The sequence below is a fragment of the Microtus pennsylvanicus genome, chromosome 9, assembly GCF_037038515.1.
Source record: "Microtus pennsylvanicus isolate mMicPen1 chromosome 9, mMicPen1.hap1, whole genome shotgun sequence".
Classification (NCBI taxonomy): Eukaryota; Metazoa; Chordata; class Mammalia; order Rodentia; family Cricetidae; genus Microtus; species Microtus pennsylvanicus.
Window position 1 is genome coordinate 109688194 of NC_134587.1, and position 14927 is coordinate 109703120.

General features: G+C 44.0%; 1 protein-coding gene across 1 annotated transcript in view; it reads right to left on the bottom strand.

The window, feature by feature from the left end:
* The window catches only part of Sugp1 (SURP and G-patch domain containing 1), a 33294-nt gene that overhangs the window by 3244 nt on the left and 15123 nt on the right, over nt 1–14927 (bottom strand). Inside the window, exons 5-8 of the mRNA XM_075987279.1 lie at nt 13302–13425; nt 12880–12980; nt 12103–12226; nt 8694–9055 (exon numbers count right to left, since the gene is read on the bottom strand). Coding sequence (XP_075843394.1) covers nt 8694–9055; nt 12103–12226; nt 12880–12980; nt 13302–13425 — 711 coding nt within the window. The remainder of the gene's footprint in view (nt 1–8693; nt 9056–12102; nt 12227–12879; nt 12981–13301; nt 13426–14927) is intronic.

Below are 14927 nucleotides of genomic sequence, written 5' to 3' on the forward strand. Positions count from 1 at the left end.
ACATGCTATCTGGTGTAGATGCCCACTGGATTGGGTCTGCCATTAGTATCTGCCATATGGCTCCCCCAGCTTCCTTGGGGAAGACAGCTAGCTATCCTCAAAGCTATGGACATTTAATTTAACATTATCTTAGAACTTGACTGGAGCTGTACTGATTCATAGTGAAGGTGCTCATATGGTTGACAGAAGTCACCAAACACCTCTGGGAATGGAAACCAGGTCCTTACACGCTTGCAAAACAGAGATCCCTTTAGGTTAATGGATAGGGCTGAGTCCACAAAAGTCAGCAAGGCAATGGGTAGGGTGACACACACCTTTAATCCTAGCACTTGGGAGGCAGATACAAGTGGATCTCTGTGAATCTGAGGCCAGACTGGTCTACAAAGAGAGTTCCAGGACAGCCAAAAGAAACCCTGTCTTGGAAAAAAAAAGCCATCAGGGCCGGGGCACTGCTATTAGGGATGAATGTGGTTCAGGGGGCAGTGTTTGACCAACATAAATGAAGCCCTGGGTTTCACCCTCAGCAACATGCAAGTATATGCAAACATGCACACACACACTTGACTGTCACCCCACCACACAATCTACACTTGGCTCTCAGGCTCCCAGTGCACCCTTGATCTTTGTTTGAGAGCCTGTAGGAAGGAGCACAAGGGGATGTGGGGACCCATGAAGCTGAGAAGAGACTCCCCTTTTCTCTGGCCATCTATCAATGACAGGCAGTTAAGTCCTCCCAGACAGAGATGATACAACATAATTCACTGCGATGTGAACCTCAGCCTATGTTTTGGAGCCTGTGCTGCTACTCTGGACTACAGCTTGGGTGCCTTCATCTTCAGGGCTCTTGATTCTCTGTGGCCAGCAGAAGCACTCCCCTTTAGTGAAGGCTGTTTCTTAGCTTGCGCCTGGCACTATCCTGACATTCGCAAGTTTTTTAATTTGACCTAAGAACAAAGACTCTGGAACTGGAGATTGGCCCTCAAAGCTAGACAGGATGCTCACCCACAGGGACCAGGAGAGCAGTCTTTCAGTGTGTTGGCTAGAGTCATCTGAGAAAGGAATCTAGACTAAGAAAATGTCTCTGGAGCAGAAGCCAGGAGCAAATCAGTCCTGGGAGCCGACCAAGTCCCAGAACACTGGCAGATCAGAACTGAGTCAGCGACCAGATCCAGAGTCAGTGATCTCCACAAGAACAGGTCCAACTCCATGACAGGGACTTCTGCAGGAGGAGATCTAGACCAGGATTTACAGAAACAGATCAAAGCCAGCAGCCTAGGCCAAAGTAGGCCTCAGACAGCAAACTCCAAGGGAGCAGACGAAAGAACAGGAGCACTGAGCTATATCTAGGAACAGGAGTAACCAACAGGGTAACTAGAACTGTGACAATGACTGTACCACGAGGAACAACCATCTGAGCTTTGGAGTCACTGGCACCTAGAAGATTATTCAACAGAATCTCAGACAGCCCCAACCACACCTATTAGAGGAAAAGATGTGTAGAAAAGGTAAGATCACACGCTACACCACAAAGAGCAACACAATAACAGTAAAACCCAAAGACACTACAACAGCAAGACCTGAACAACCAGATATGGATGAACCAGAAGAAAATGACCTAAAAAATAACCACAAGAGAATGTTTGAAATTCTTAAAGATGAAATGAGAATTACCTTAAAGAAATGGAGGAAAAAACAAACAAAAAATTGGAAGATATCAGCAAATCACTTCAAGAAAACAAAGAAAAAGAAATCAAACATATAAAAGAAACTACTCAGGACTTGAAAACTGAGATAGAAAAAATAAAACACAAGCCAAAGGAATTATAGAAATAGAAATCATAAGGAAAAAGATCAGGAATCACAAACACAAGCATGAACATCAGAATACAAGAGATGGAAGAGAGAATCTCAAGGGCTGAAGATACAAGAGAGGAAATAGACTCATCAGCTAAAGAAAACATTAAATCTAACAAAAGCTTGAACCAAAATATCCATGAAATATGGGACAACATAAAAAGGCCAAATCTTAGAATAGGTATAGAAGAAGGAGAAGAAGTTCAACTCCAAGGCACAGAAAATTTATTTAACAAAATCATAGAAGAAAACTTTCCCTACCCAAAGAAAGATATGCCTACGAAGATACAGGAAGCGTATAGAACACCAAACAGACTGGATCCAAAAAAAGTCTTCTCGCCACATAATAATCAAAACATTAAACATACAGAGTAAAGAAAGAATATTAAGAGCTGCAAAGGAAAAAGCCCAAGTAACATATAAAAGTAGACCTATCAGGATTACATTGGAGACAATGAAAGCCAGAAGGTCATGGTCAAGCATTATGCAGACATTAAGAGACCAGTCTAGACTACTATACTCAGCAAAACTTTCAATCACCATAGAAGGACAAAACAAGATATTCCATGACAAATCTAGATTTCACCAATACCTAGCCACAAACCGAGCACTACCCAAAATACTAGAAGGAAAGCTCCAACCCAAGGAAGATGGCTACACCAACAAAAAAATTGATGCAAATTACAGCAAATCCAGAAGGAAAAAAAATACACAAATTAACATCACCAACGATGAAAACTAAATTGACAGGAGACAGCAACCACTGGTCATTAATATCCCTAATGTGAATGGACTCAACTCACCTATAAAAAAACACAGGCTAACAGACTGGATACGAAAACAGAATCCATCCCTCTTCTGCTTACAAGAAACACATTGGGGGCTGGAGAGATGGCTCAGAGGTTAAGAGCATTGCCTGCTCTTCCAATGGTCCTGAGTTCAATTCCCAGCAACCACATGGTGGCTCACAACCATCTCTAATGGGGTCTGGTGCCCTCTTCTGGCCTGCAGGCAGACACACAGAATATTGTATACATAATAAATAAATAAATATTTAAAAAAAAAACAAAAAAACCAAAAAACACATTGTCTAAGAGTAGAAGGTTGGGAAAGAAATATACCAATCAAATGGACCTAAGAAACAAGTGGATGTAGCTATCCTAATATCTAACAAAATAGACTTCAAGCTAAAATCAGTCAAAAGAGACAAAGAAGGACATTTCATATTAGTCACAGGAAAAATCCATCAAGAGGAAATTTCAATACCAGACATCTATGTCCCAAATACAAGGGCATCTTCATATGTGAAAGAAACAGTTCTAAAGCTTTAAATACATTAAACACCACACTCCCCTCTCACCACTGGACAGGTCAATGACACAAGAAATGAACAGAGAAATAATAGAACTAACAGATGGTTATAATTCAAATGGACTTAACAGACATCTATAGAATATTCCATCCAGCTCCAAAGCTACAGAGAAACCCTGTCTCGAAAAACCAAAAAAAGAAAAAAAAGAAAAAAGAAAAAAAAAAAGAATATTCCATTCAAACAGAAAAGAATTACCTACTTCTCAGCACTTCATGGACTCTTCTCAAAAATTGACCACATACTTGGTAACAAAACAAACCTCAACAAATACAAAAAAATTGGAATAACCCAATGTGCCTTATCAGATCACCATGGTATAAAACCAGAAGTCAACAGCAATACTAATTCCAGAAAACCCACAAACACATGGAAATTAAACAATGCTCACCTGAATCATCAATGGGTCAAAGAAGAAAGAAAGACTTCCTAAAATTCAATGAAAATGACCACACAACATACCCACATTTATGGGACACAAAGAAAGCAGTGTTAAGAGGAAAGTTCATAGCACTAAACGCCTACATAAAGAAGCCGGAAAACTCCCACACTAGTGAATTAACAGAACATTTGAAAACTTTAGAACAAAAAGAAGCAAACTCACCTAAGAGGGCAGGAAATAAAGTGAGAGCTGAAATCAACAAAATAGAAACAAAGAAAACAATACAAGGAAATAATGAAACAAAGAGTTGGTTCTTTGAGAAAATCAACAAAATAGACAAACCTTTATCCAAACTAACCAAAAGGCAGAGAGAGAATATCCAAATTAACAAAATCAAAAATGAAAAGGGGGACATAACAACAGACATGGAGGAAATACAGAGAATCATCAGGTCATATTTTGAAAACCTGTACCCCACAAAATTGGAAAACTTAAAGAAAATGGACAACTTTCTGGATAAATATCACTTACCAAAATTAAATCAAGACCAGAGAAGCAAATTAAACAGACATATAACTACTGAAGAAGTAGAAACAGTCACCAAAGTCTCCCAACCAAAAAAAGCCCAGGACCAGATGGTTTCAGTTCAGAATTCTAGAAGACTTTCAAAGAACTAATACCAATACTCCTCAAATTATTCCACCCAATAGAAACAGAAGGAACATTGCCAAACTCTTTTTATGAGTTACCCTGATACCAAACCACAGAAAGACATTACTAAGAAAGAGAATTACAGACCAATCTCACTGATGAACATTGATGCAAAAATATTAAATAAAATACTGGCAAATCAAATCCAAGAACACATCAGAACCATCATCCACCATGATCAAGTCAGCTTCATCCCACAGATGCAGGGATGGTTCAACATATGAAAATCTGTCAACGTAATCCACCATATAAACAAGCTGAAAAATAAAAACCACATGATCATCTCATTAGATGCCGAAAAAGCTTTTGACAAAATACAACATCCCTTCATGATAAAGGTCTTAGAGAGAGCAGGGATACAAGGAACATACCTAAACAAAATAAAGACAATATACAGCAAGCCAACATCAAACATCAAATTAATGGAGAGAAACTCCCAGAGATTCCACTGAAATCAGGAACAAGACAAGGTTGTCCACTTTCTCTATATCTATTCAATATAGTTCTTGAGGTCCTAGCTAGAGCAATAAGACAACAAAAGGAGATCAAGGGGATTCAAATTGGAAAAGAAGAAGTCAAACTCTCACTATTTTTTTAAAATATTTATTTATTTATTATGTATACAATATTCTGTCTGTGTGTATGCGTGCACGCCAGAAGAGGGCACCAGACCTCATTACAGATGGTTGTGAGCCACCATGTGGTTGCCGGGAATTGAACTGGGGACCTTTGAAAGAGCAGGCAATGCTCTTAACCACTGAGCCATCTCTCCAGCCCCCAACTCTCACTGTTTGCTGATGATATGATAGTTTACATAAGCAATCCCAAAAATTCTACCAAGGAACTTCTACAACTCATAAACACTTTCAGCAATGTAGCAGGATACAAGATTAACTTAAAAAGAAAAATCAGTAGCCCTCCTGTACACAGATAGATGATAAAAGGGCTGGGGAAGAAATCAGAGAAACATCACCCTTCACAATAGCCACAGAAAGCATAAAATATCTCGGAGTAACCAAACAAGTGGAAGATTTGTATGACAAGAACTTTAAATCTTTGAAGAAAGAAATTGAAGATGACACCAGAAAGTGGAAATATCTCCCATGCTCTTGGGTAGGCAGAATTAACATAGTAAAAATGGCAATCTTACCAAAAGCAATCTACAGATTCAACACAATGCCCATCAAAATCCCAGAAAAATTCTTCACAGACCTCGAAAGAACAGTACTCAACTTCATATGGAAAAGCAAAAAACCCAGGATAGCCAAAACAATCCTGGGCAATAAAAGAACTTATGGAGGCAGCACAATCCCTGACTTCAAACTCTACTACAGAGCTACAGTACTGAAAACAACCTGGTAATGGTATAAGAACACACAGGAGAACCAGTGGAACCGAATAGAAGACCCGGATATTAATCCACACATTTTCAAACACCTGATCTGGGGCTGGAGCGATGGCTCAGAGGTTAAGAGCACTGGCTGCTCTTCCAGAGGTCCTGAGTTCAATTCCCAGCAACCACATGGTGGCTCACAACCATCTGTACTGAGATCTGGTGCCCTCCTCTGGCGTGCGGGCATACATCGAGGCAGAATGTTGTATACATAATAAATAAATAAATCTTTAAAAAAAAAAACACCTGATCTTTGATAAAGAAGCAAAAAATATTAAATGGAAAAAAGAAAGCACATTTAACAAGTGGTGCTGGCATAACTGGATATCAACATGTAGAAGAATGAAAATAGACCCATATCTATCACCAAGCACAAAACTCAAGTCCAAATGGATCAAAGATCTAAACATAAAGCCAGCCACACTGAACCTTACAGAAGAGAAAGTGGGAAGTACACTTGAATGCATTGGCACAGGGAACCACTTCCTAAATATAACCTCAGCAGCAGAGACACTGAGACAATTTCCTGAACTTTCTATAACAAAATCGTAAGTCATGTGCTAGGACAGAAAAAAATACCACCTGTGTGACCTTGAATAGAGGGTGATGGCAAATCATGGACACAAACAGGGTAGAAACAGATATGCCCAGGAGACAGTTAACTGAGAGCCCTGATATGCTGCTAAAGCTCTGGGTAAGACCTGTGTAAGTAAGAAGAGGTCAAGAGACATGCTGAGGCACTCCTCACAGAGAAGGCACATTTATAAATGCACCCATCACTAAGTGTGATGTGATGACCCAAGTTCCAAATCCAGGATACACATAATAGAAGAAGAGAGCCAACTCTATCCGGTTTCCTATGGCCTTCACATTGCTGCCTTGAACGTTTGGTGGTGCACACCTTTAATCCCAGCACTTGGGAGGCAGAGCGGTACATCTGAGCTCAAGGGCAGCCTAGTCTACCTAGAGACTTCCAAACCAACCAGAGCTGCAGAGTGCGACCCTTACTGACTCAAAACATCATCAACAAATATACAGGACTGGAGAGATGGCACTGGCTACTCTTCCCACTCAGGGTTCAGTTCCCACCATCTAATCTACACGGTGGCTCACAAACACCTGATACCCCTCTTCTGGGCTCTGAAGGTACCAGGCAAGCATATGGTGTACAGACATATATTTAAAACACCCATACACACATTTTTAAAAAAAAGCCTCCAAAATACATTAAGCAAAAATTGACAGCACTAAAAGGGAAAAAGTGTCTTGCAGTAACAGGGTACAATGTGCATCTGGGGATGGAGCCTAGGACTTGCAATGATTGACAGGCAAGCTCTCACTGCTGGGCCACATCCCAACCCTGAAGATGGCATTTCTAACAATGGGAACAGCACCTACACAAAACATCAATAAAGAGCTGAAGCTGGAGTGGTGGCAGTGTTCAGTTGTCCAGTATGCTGGTGAGGAGCCAATCTAGAGAATGCATAGACATACAAAACAAAAAGCACATCATGTGCATGCAGTGGCAACAGACAGAAAGCTTTCCTGGTAAGCTGACGAAGATGAAGATGCCTGCTTCTACCATTTCTTATGCCACATGGTACATAGGTCCTAACCAGAGTGATTAGTTAAGAAAGAGAAACAGGGGCTGGAGAGATGGCTCAGAGGTTAAGAGCACTGACTGCTCTTCCAGAGGTCCTGAGTTCAATTCCCAGCAACCACATGGTGGTTCACAGCCATCTATAATGGGATCTGGTGCCTCTTCTGACAGAACACTGTATACTTAATAAAAATCTTAAAAGAAAAAAGAAAGAAAGAAAAACAGGAGGTAGTGAAATACACATTTAACCCCACTACTCAGGTGTCAGGGGCAGTTAGGATTGTTTGTTTTTGAGACAGGGTTTCTCTGTAGCTTTGGTGCTCGTCCTGGAACTAGCTCTTGTAGACCAGGCTGGCCTCGAACTCACAGAGATCCACCTGCCTCTGCCTCCCAAGTGCTGGATTAAAGGTGCACGCCACCACCGCCCAGCAGCAGTAGGATGTTTATGAGTTTGAGGCCAGTCTGGTCTATAGCGTGAGTTCCAGGACAGCCGGGACTACACAGAGAAACCCTATCTTGAAACACACACACACACACACACACACACACACACACACACACACACACACACACACACACACAGAGAAACCAGTGCAAACTGCAAAGAGATGTCAGACTTGATATATATATATATATATATAGAAGACAGTCTCGCAGACAGAAACCCACCCGTCACAGTGGCAAACACATCATACCAGCACTGGGAGGTGGAGGCAGGAAGATCACACCTTGATCACAGTATAAAGATTTGAGACCAGCTTTGGTTACATCAGACTTTGTCTCAAAAAAGAATGGAGAGCTGGAAAGATGGTTCAGCAGTGAAGAACACTGGTTGACCTTCCAGGACCTTGGTTTGATTCCCAGTACCCACATAATGGTTCCCAACCACCTACAACTGCAGTCCCAGGGACCCAATACCTTCTTCAGGTCTCTGTGGGCACCACATACATGTAGTGTACAGACATACATGCAGGCAAATATGAAAAAACAAAAAGAATGGAAGCTAGTCATGGTGGTTTACACCTATCATCTAAGAACTCAGAGGGCTGGGGCTGTAGCTCAGAGGCAGCCCAGCATGCTGAAGGCCCTGGGTTTGACACTCAGCATTAATAATGAAATAAATTAGTAATAGAAATGGGTTAAATTGACATGTAAGAGTTAGCCAATAAAAAGTCAGAGTTAATGGTCCAAGCAGTGATTTAATTAATACAGTTTCTGTGTGGTTATTTCGGCTCTGAGCTGCTGGGCGGTAGGGAAATGAACTAGCAGCTTCTTACTACATGCATGTCTACAAACAAATAGCCCAGAGCATGCAGTCACAGGAGTGAAATCGTGGCCCAGGATCTGAAATGACCCCTAGAACCAACAAGACAGGGTGGCCCACCTGACAGAGGTGAAGGTGAGGCATCTATGTCCCTCTGTGCCAGTTCGGCAGGTGGCAGTTCCACTTTGTCCTCTTCAGGCCCCCATCGACTCTTCCGCTTCCTCTTCACAGTAGCTGATGTGTTGGGCTTCCCGGGGATGGATGGAGTGGGGTTGATGGCAGGTGCTGGGGCCACTGGAGTGGGGCAGGCGGTGTTGGGGGGCACAGCTCCTGACAGGGTTTCAGGAGCTGATTTGCGCCATAAGCTGGGGTTGGAAGCAGAAGCAGGGAGGGTGCCCACAGAGCCTGCCTTGGCTTTCCGAAATTCCTCCAGCTTTTGCCGGTAGTATCTGTACCCCTGACTGTTGGGATCATAGAGAAAACTGCAAAGGAAAGTAGGGGAACAACACAGGTGGGCTGAGATCCGGCCTTCCTTACTGGGGTTAGAGCAGATCAGGTTGTATGCAGTCAGGGTTGCTGGAGTTACTGTCCAGTATTGCAAGCCTGTATCAGGCCTCCTTCAGTAATAGAGGCTCATGCTGGGGTGTGATAGGCACCCTCAGAACCTCCCAGCCCATCAGTCACTTTACATCAGAAAATTCTGAGCTGCTGGAAGACCTTGGGTACCCTTCCTTCAAATTTAGCCATATCTCCATTGCACCCTGTGGGCTGACAGTGAGTTCCAGCCCCATCTTGAAGGTAAGTACGTGGCTCGGGTACAGAAGTACTCATCCCCTGAAAGCTGAAGGCAGAAAGCTCATCCTTTCTCCTGAGCCAGATGGGAATACAGAAGGACTGAGGCAACAAAGACCTCAGCTCTTCTCTAGTGCCTGCTTCTCTGACAGGGAAGAATGGAGTGACTTGACCCAGTGTTCCCAGTTTCATGTGGCAAATACCAAGAAAGACTCATCCATACACACACAGTACAAGGGACTTGGTCCTGGATTGAGGACCTGGACCTGGGCCCATAAACCTGGAGGTTGGTCCCAGTGGGGCTATACCCCACAAGAGAGCTGTGGGCCCTAGTCCCCCAGGGGCTGCCTGAGGCCTGCTGCTACCTAACTCTCTGTGCTCAGATGCTCAGTCTCTCCCAAAAACAATGTAGATTTGCATAGAGCCTATGCATATACATCTGAGGGCAGAAAACAGCTCCAAATGACTGAGAATGCCTTAAACAATGGAAGTGAAGCTGTCCTCTCCTGTTCAGAGAAGGACTGTAGTCTGTACACATGGCACCAAGGCAGTATGCCTTTGAATATTTTCACCACGTGACTTGCAAAATGCTTAGTGGTGTATCAGAGGACACAGGAACTGATAGCACCAGGTCAGGTACTGAAGCTTCCTTCTGCATAAGCAAGAACCTCTCACGAAGTCCCATAGACTCAGTCTGTGTGTTCACATGAGGCCTAGGAAAAGCTAGAAAAAGTCTGCTAACTGCCAACTGGGTGGTATCTTCTTTGTATTACTGGGTTACTGTATAAGAATGACCATGTAGACGGGCGGTGGTGGCGCACGCCTTTAATCCCAGCACTCAGGAGGTAGAGGCAGGCATATGTCTGTGAGTTCGAGGCCAGCCTGGTCTACAAGTGCTAGATCCAGCCAGAACAGGCTCCAAAGCTACAGAGAAACCCTGTCTTGAAAAAAAAACCAATAAATAAATAAATAAATAAATAAATAAATAAACAAACCACCAAAAAACAAAAACTGAATTGAGCATGCCAGAAACTGGCTCACATAGAAGAGGCCGGCTGCCTTTCAGCAACTGTGCAGACATTAGTCTCTGAGAGGTTGAATGCTAGATCATAACTGACATTTCTGTTTTATGAGGTAGATCCTTGTTATATAGCCTAGGCTGACTTTGAACTCACCAATGATCCTCCTGCTTCAGCCTCCTGAATGCTGGTTTGTTACTGCTGTATCATCACTTCAGATGACATATCTGACATGTTTTCTGGGGCACAGCTTAGCAATGTGTTGGCTTGCCCAAAGAACATGCCTTGGCTTCCTGACACATGGCTACAAAGGGGTCTTTTCCTTTGTTTGTTTGAGACAGGGTCTCACTCTGTAGCCATGGCTAGCCTAAACTCACAGATTCACCTGCCTCTGCCCTCCTAAGTGTTGGAAATAAAAACTTGCACAATTACATCCAACTTTCAAAGCATTTCCCCCCCCATTTTTGGTTTTTGAAGACAGGGTTTCTCAGTGTAGTCTGGCTGTCCTGAAACCCTCTAGACTAGGCTGGCCTCAAACTCACAGAGATATTTGCCTGCCTCTGCCCCCAAAGTTCTGGGATTAAAGGCATGCCATCACCGAGGCTACAAAGTATTTAACCAGGCTACAGGATGCACAAGGTATGCTGGCCACATCATGGGCCAGTAGCGATGAGCAGGAATGCAGGGAAGTGACACCTGTCTACCTGGCAAGTCTGAGCTTCATGGCTGCCTCACATTTTCAAGTGTGATGATTAGTTTTCATTATCAACTAGACACAATCTAGAATCATTTGGGAAGGGAGTCTCACTGAGGAACTGTCTGGATCAGGTTGACCTGTGGGCATGTCTATGCTACAGAGCTAGAGTCTGCTGGTTCATTTCAGCTCCACAGCATACTGCCCTCCAGACCACAGAGCAGATGGCACAAAGAATCTAAATCTCAGGCTTGAGTATCAGCTAATGGGCGGGTCCGCTAATATCCAGCCCTCTTTAGTTCCTACTCCTCATACCTCAAGACTCCTGTTCCCTACTGCTCCCTCATCATAAAAGGCATCCCAAGAACACATCCAATATAAACCTTTCTGAGCCACGAGCCCATCCTGTCCCCAGCCAGCAAATGCCATCTGTCACAGAATAAGATAAATGCTAGATTGTCTGTAAGACACACTAGAGAAAGAGACCAGTATGCCTGCTCAGATACCACTCAAAAACATACCCATGAGCTCTGGAGTCAGAAACTCCCAGCCTAGCCTGGTGTGGTGGTATACACCTTTAATCCTAGCACTCAGGAGGTAGAGGCGGGAGAATCTCTTGAGTTCTAGGCTAGCCTGGTCTACACAGTGAGTTCCAGTACAGCCAAGGGTACAACAGTAAGACCTTGTCTCAAAATAAAAAACATAAAGGAAAAAAAAGAAATCCTTACACATGGAGTCCTGTACCTTCACCTGCCTGGGCCATGGCCAAGGTGAGCCTTTCTAAGGAGCTGACTTTAAAACATCCACCACAGGCTAACGTTCTGAACACCTGGTCCCTTTAAATGGTGAAACTCTGGAAGGAGCCTTCAGAAGTGTCCACCGGAGGCCCTCTGAGGGCCACAGTCTGGCCCCTGACCCAAGTGCTCAAGCCAGAGGAGATATCAGGATCTGCTGCTGACACACCAACCAATACAAACCCTCCCTCCCACCTGTTTACTGTCTGCATGTGCACACAGAGCCTTACCTGAAGGCCTGATTCTCGCGGTTGTTCTGGAGGGCGATGGTCTCCACCTCAGGACCCCCGTCTGCTATGAACCTGGCTAACTTTTCTGCAAGGTTCTTGGCCTCTTCATCCTCTGGGGGTGAAACTTTAAGCAGGCTGTCAGTACTGAGCTCAACTCACCACACCCAACAGCCTAACTCCTGCTAAAGAGCCCCGCAGGAGCGAGTGGGGCTTGTCTTAGGAACAGTGCAAAGAGAGACAGGCAAACGGGAATCAGATTATTATAGGGACCAAAACCAGAAAAATATCACAACTATACAATCCCACCCCACCCCAAAAGTACAGGGCCCTGGGAGGCTCACCCTCCTTTCCTGGAGAGGACAAAGCAGAAGTCTGCAGTGATTCAAACATGTTTCTACAAATCAGACTCCTGCTGTCCACCAGAGCCCTGACCCATAAACCCATCCCATTCATCTCCTGCTGTTTGTCCCCAGTCTACCTGCTTGGGTGCACACAAAGCTAAAGCTAACCAGAACTTGTCAGAAAGACAATGGAATGCTCCCTTAGCCCATTTCCATGTTCTAATGAGCATCTGGACAGAACCCCAGACCCCATTAGGCACCTGACATGTCATAGTCCTACATCTTAGAGCCAATCCTGGTACTCAGAATTCAGCTGGGCCTGGGGACCAGCAGGTGTGTTGACGCATCCCAAGAGCAACTCCCACTGCCCATGAGGGCACAGGTTTTGACTGCCACATCCCACAGTGCTCTTTTTCTTCCTCCTCCAACCACTTACCTTTCTGAGCAGCTGCTTGTGGCTTTTGGGCTTCCTTCCTGATCTCGGCTACCTTCTTTCTGTAGTACAGGAATTCCCTGCTATTCTTATCATGTAAAAATCTGGAAAGGGGATTTGGAACATTGGAAATGAGTTTCAGTGGTGGATGAAGCTGAGGCTCAAATGCAGAGTCCTCAGGAGAGCATATAGAAAGTGCCCAAGGTTGGGTGCAGCTCAGCAGCACAGTGAGACCCTGGAGTCTACCCCCAGCACCCCCTTCCAAACAACAATAATCTCCTTTGGAGTTGGGGTGTGGTTCAGTAAGTAGTAGAGCCCTTGCTTAGCACACGAGAGGCCCTGGGTTCTATCCCAAGCTCCAGACAGGTTTCCACCCTCGTATACATGACCATAGCAAACGTGAGCAGCATGGCACTAGTACTCACGTGAAGGCAGGGTTATCCTTGTAGTCCTCCATAGCTACTTTCTCTAGCTCAGGACCTCCTTCCGCCACAAAACGGGCCAGCTTCTCTATCACTCTCCGAGTCTCGGCTCCCTCTGGGGGTGAAACTTTAAGGAGGCTGTCAGTAAATGGCTCCAACTCACACACCCAACAGTCACTAGGTACACTTTCTCTATAGACCGCAATGACAAGGGGAGAGGAGAGGAGGTGCAGGCGACTGCTGACAGCCATGTACTTGACTCTGGAGAGAGCTTGGTCTCTACAGTCTGACAAGCTGGTGGGGACAGGTTGTCAGAGCTTTTGGCAGTGATTCATCTCCAGACTAAAAGATGACACTGAGAAGTGTAGACAGTCTCTAGTCTGTGTATGTATTAATTGTTTTAAGTACTTTTAAGAGTGTTCATGTATGAGCGTTTTACCTGCATGTATGTAAGTGCACACTACTTGTGTGCAGTCCCAGAAGAGGCCAGAAAAGGGTGTTAGATCTTCTGGAACTGGTGTTATAGTTGTGAGACACCATATACGTCCTGGGAATCAAACCCAGATTCTCTGTAAAGAGTAGCTAGTACTCTTAACCATTGTCAGCCTCTACAGTCCAAATCTTTTGACAGTTTTCAATATAAAAACTATCAGTTCCTTTGCATTCTTGGTCCCTAAACCCCACTCCCAGGATTTTGTTTTATTTTTAGTTTTTCTGATAGTGTTTCTCTGTTTAGCCCCAGCTGTGCTGAAAAGATATGTAGACCAGGCTAGCCTTGAACTCAGAGATCTGCCTGCCTCTGTCTCTAGACTGCTGGGATTAGAGGTGCATACCACCATGTCCAGCTGTTCCTTTTTTTCTTTTCTTTAGATTTTATTTTTATTTTATGAGCACTGGTGTTTTGCCCACCTGTATGTCTGTGTGAGGGTGCCAGATACCCCGGAACTGGAGTAATAGACAGTTGTGAGCTGCCATGTTGGTGCTGGGAATTGACCTTAGGTCCTCTGGAAGAGCAGCTTGTACTCTCTCCAGCCCCTGCCCCAACTGCTCCTTTTCATTCTTAAAAGATGACAAATTCGGGGGCTGGAGAGATGGTTCAGAGGTTAAGAGCATTGCTTGCTCTTCCAAAGGTCCTGAGTTCAATTCCCAGCAACCACATGGTGGCTCACAACCATCTGTGACGAGGTCTGGTGCCCTCTTCTGGCCTGCAAGTATACACACAGACAGAATATTGTATACATAATAAATAAATAAATAAATATTTAAAAAAAAAAAGATGACAAATTCTCTTGTATGTGTATTCAGGTGCAGATGAATGCAGGTAGATGTATGTGTGTGTGTGTGTGTGTGTGTGTGTGTGTATGTGTGTGTGTGTGTGTGAAAATGAGGCCAGAGCATAATCTTCAGTGTAATTCCTCAGAACTGTCTACCTTTCTTCTTTGTCTTTTTAAAGATTTCCTTATTTTATGTTTTATTGCTGTTTGGTTTTTGTTGTTGTTTGTTTGTTGAGACAAGGTTTCTCTGTGTAGCCCTGGCTGTCCTAGAAAGGTCTGCAGAACAGGCTAGCCTTGAATTCAAGAGATCCACCTGCCTCTGCCTCCCAAGTGCTGGGATTAAGTAAAGGTATGT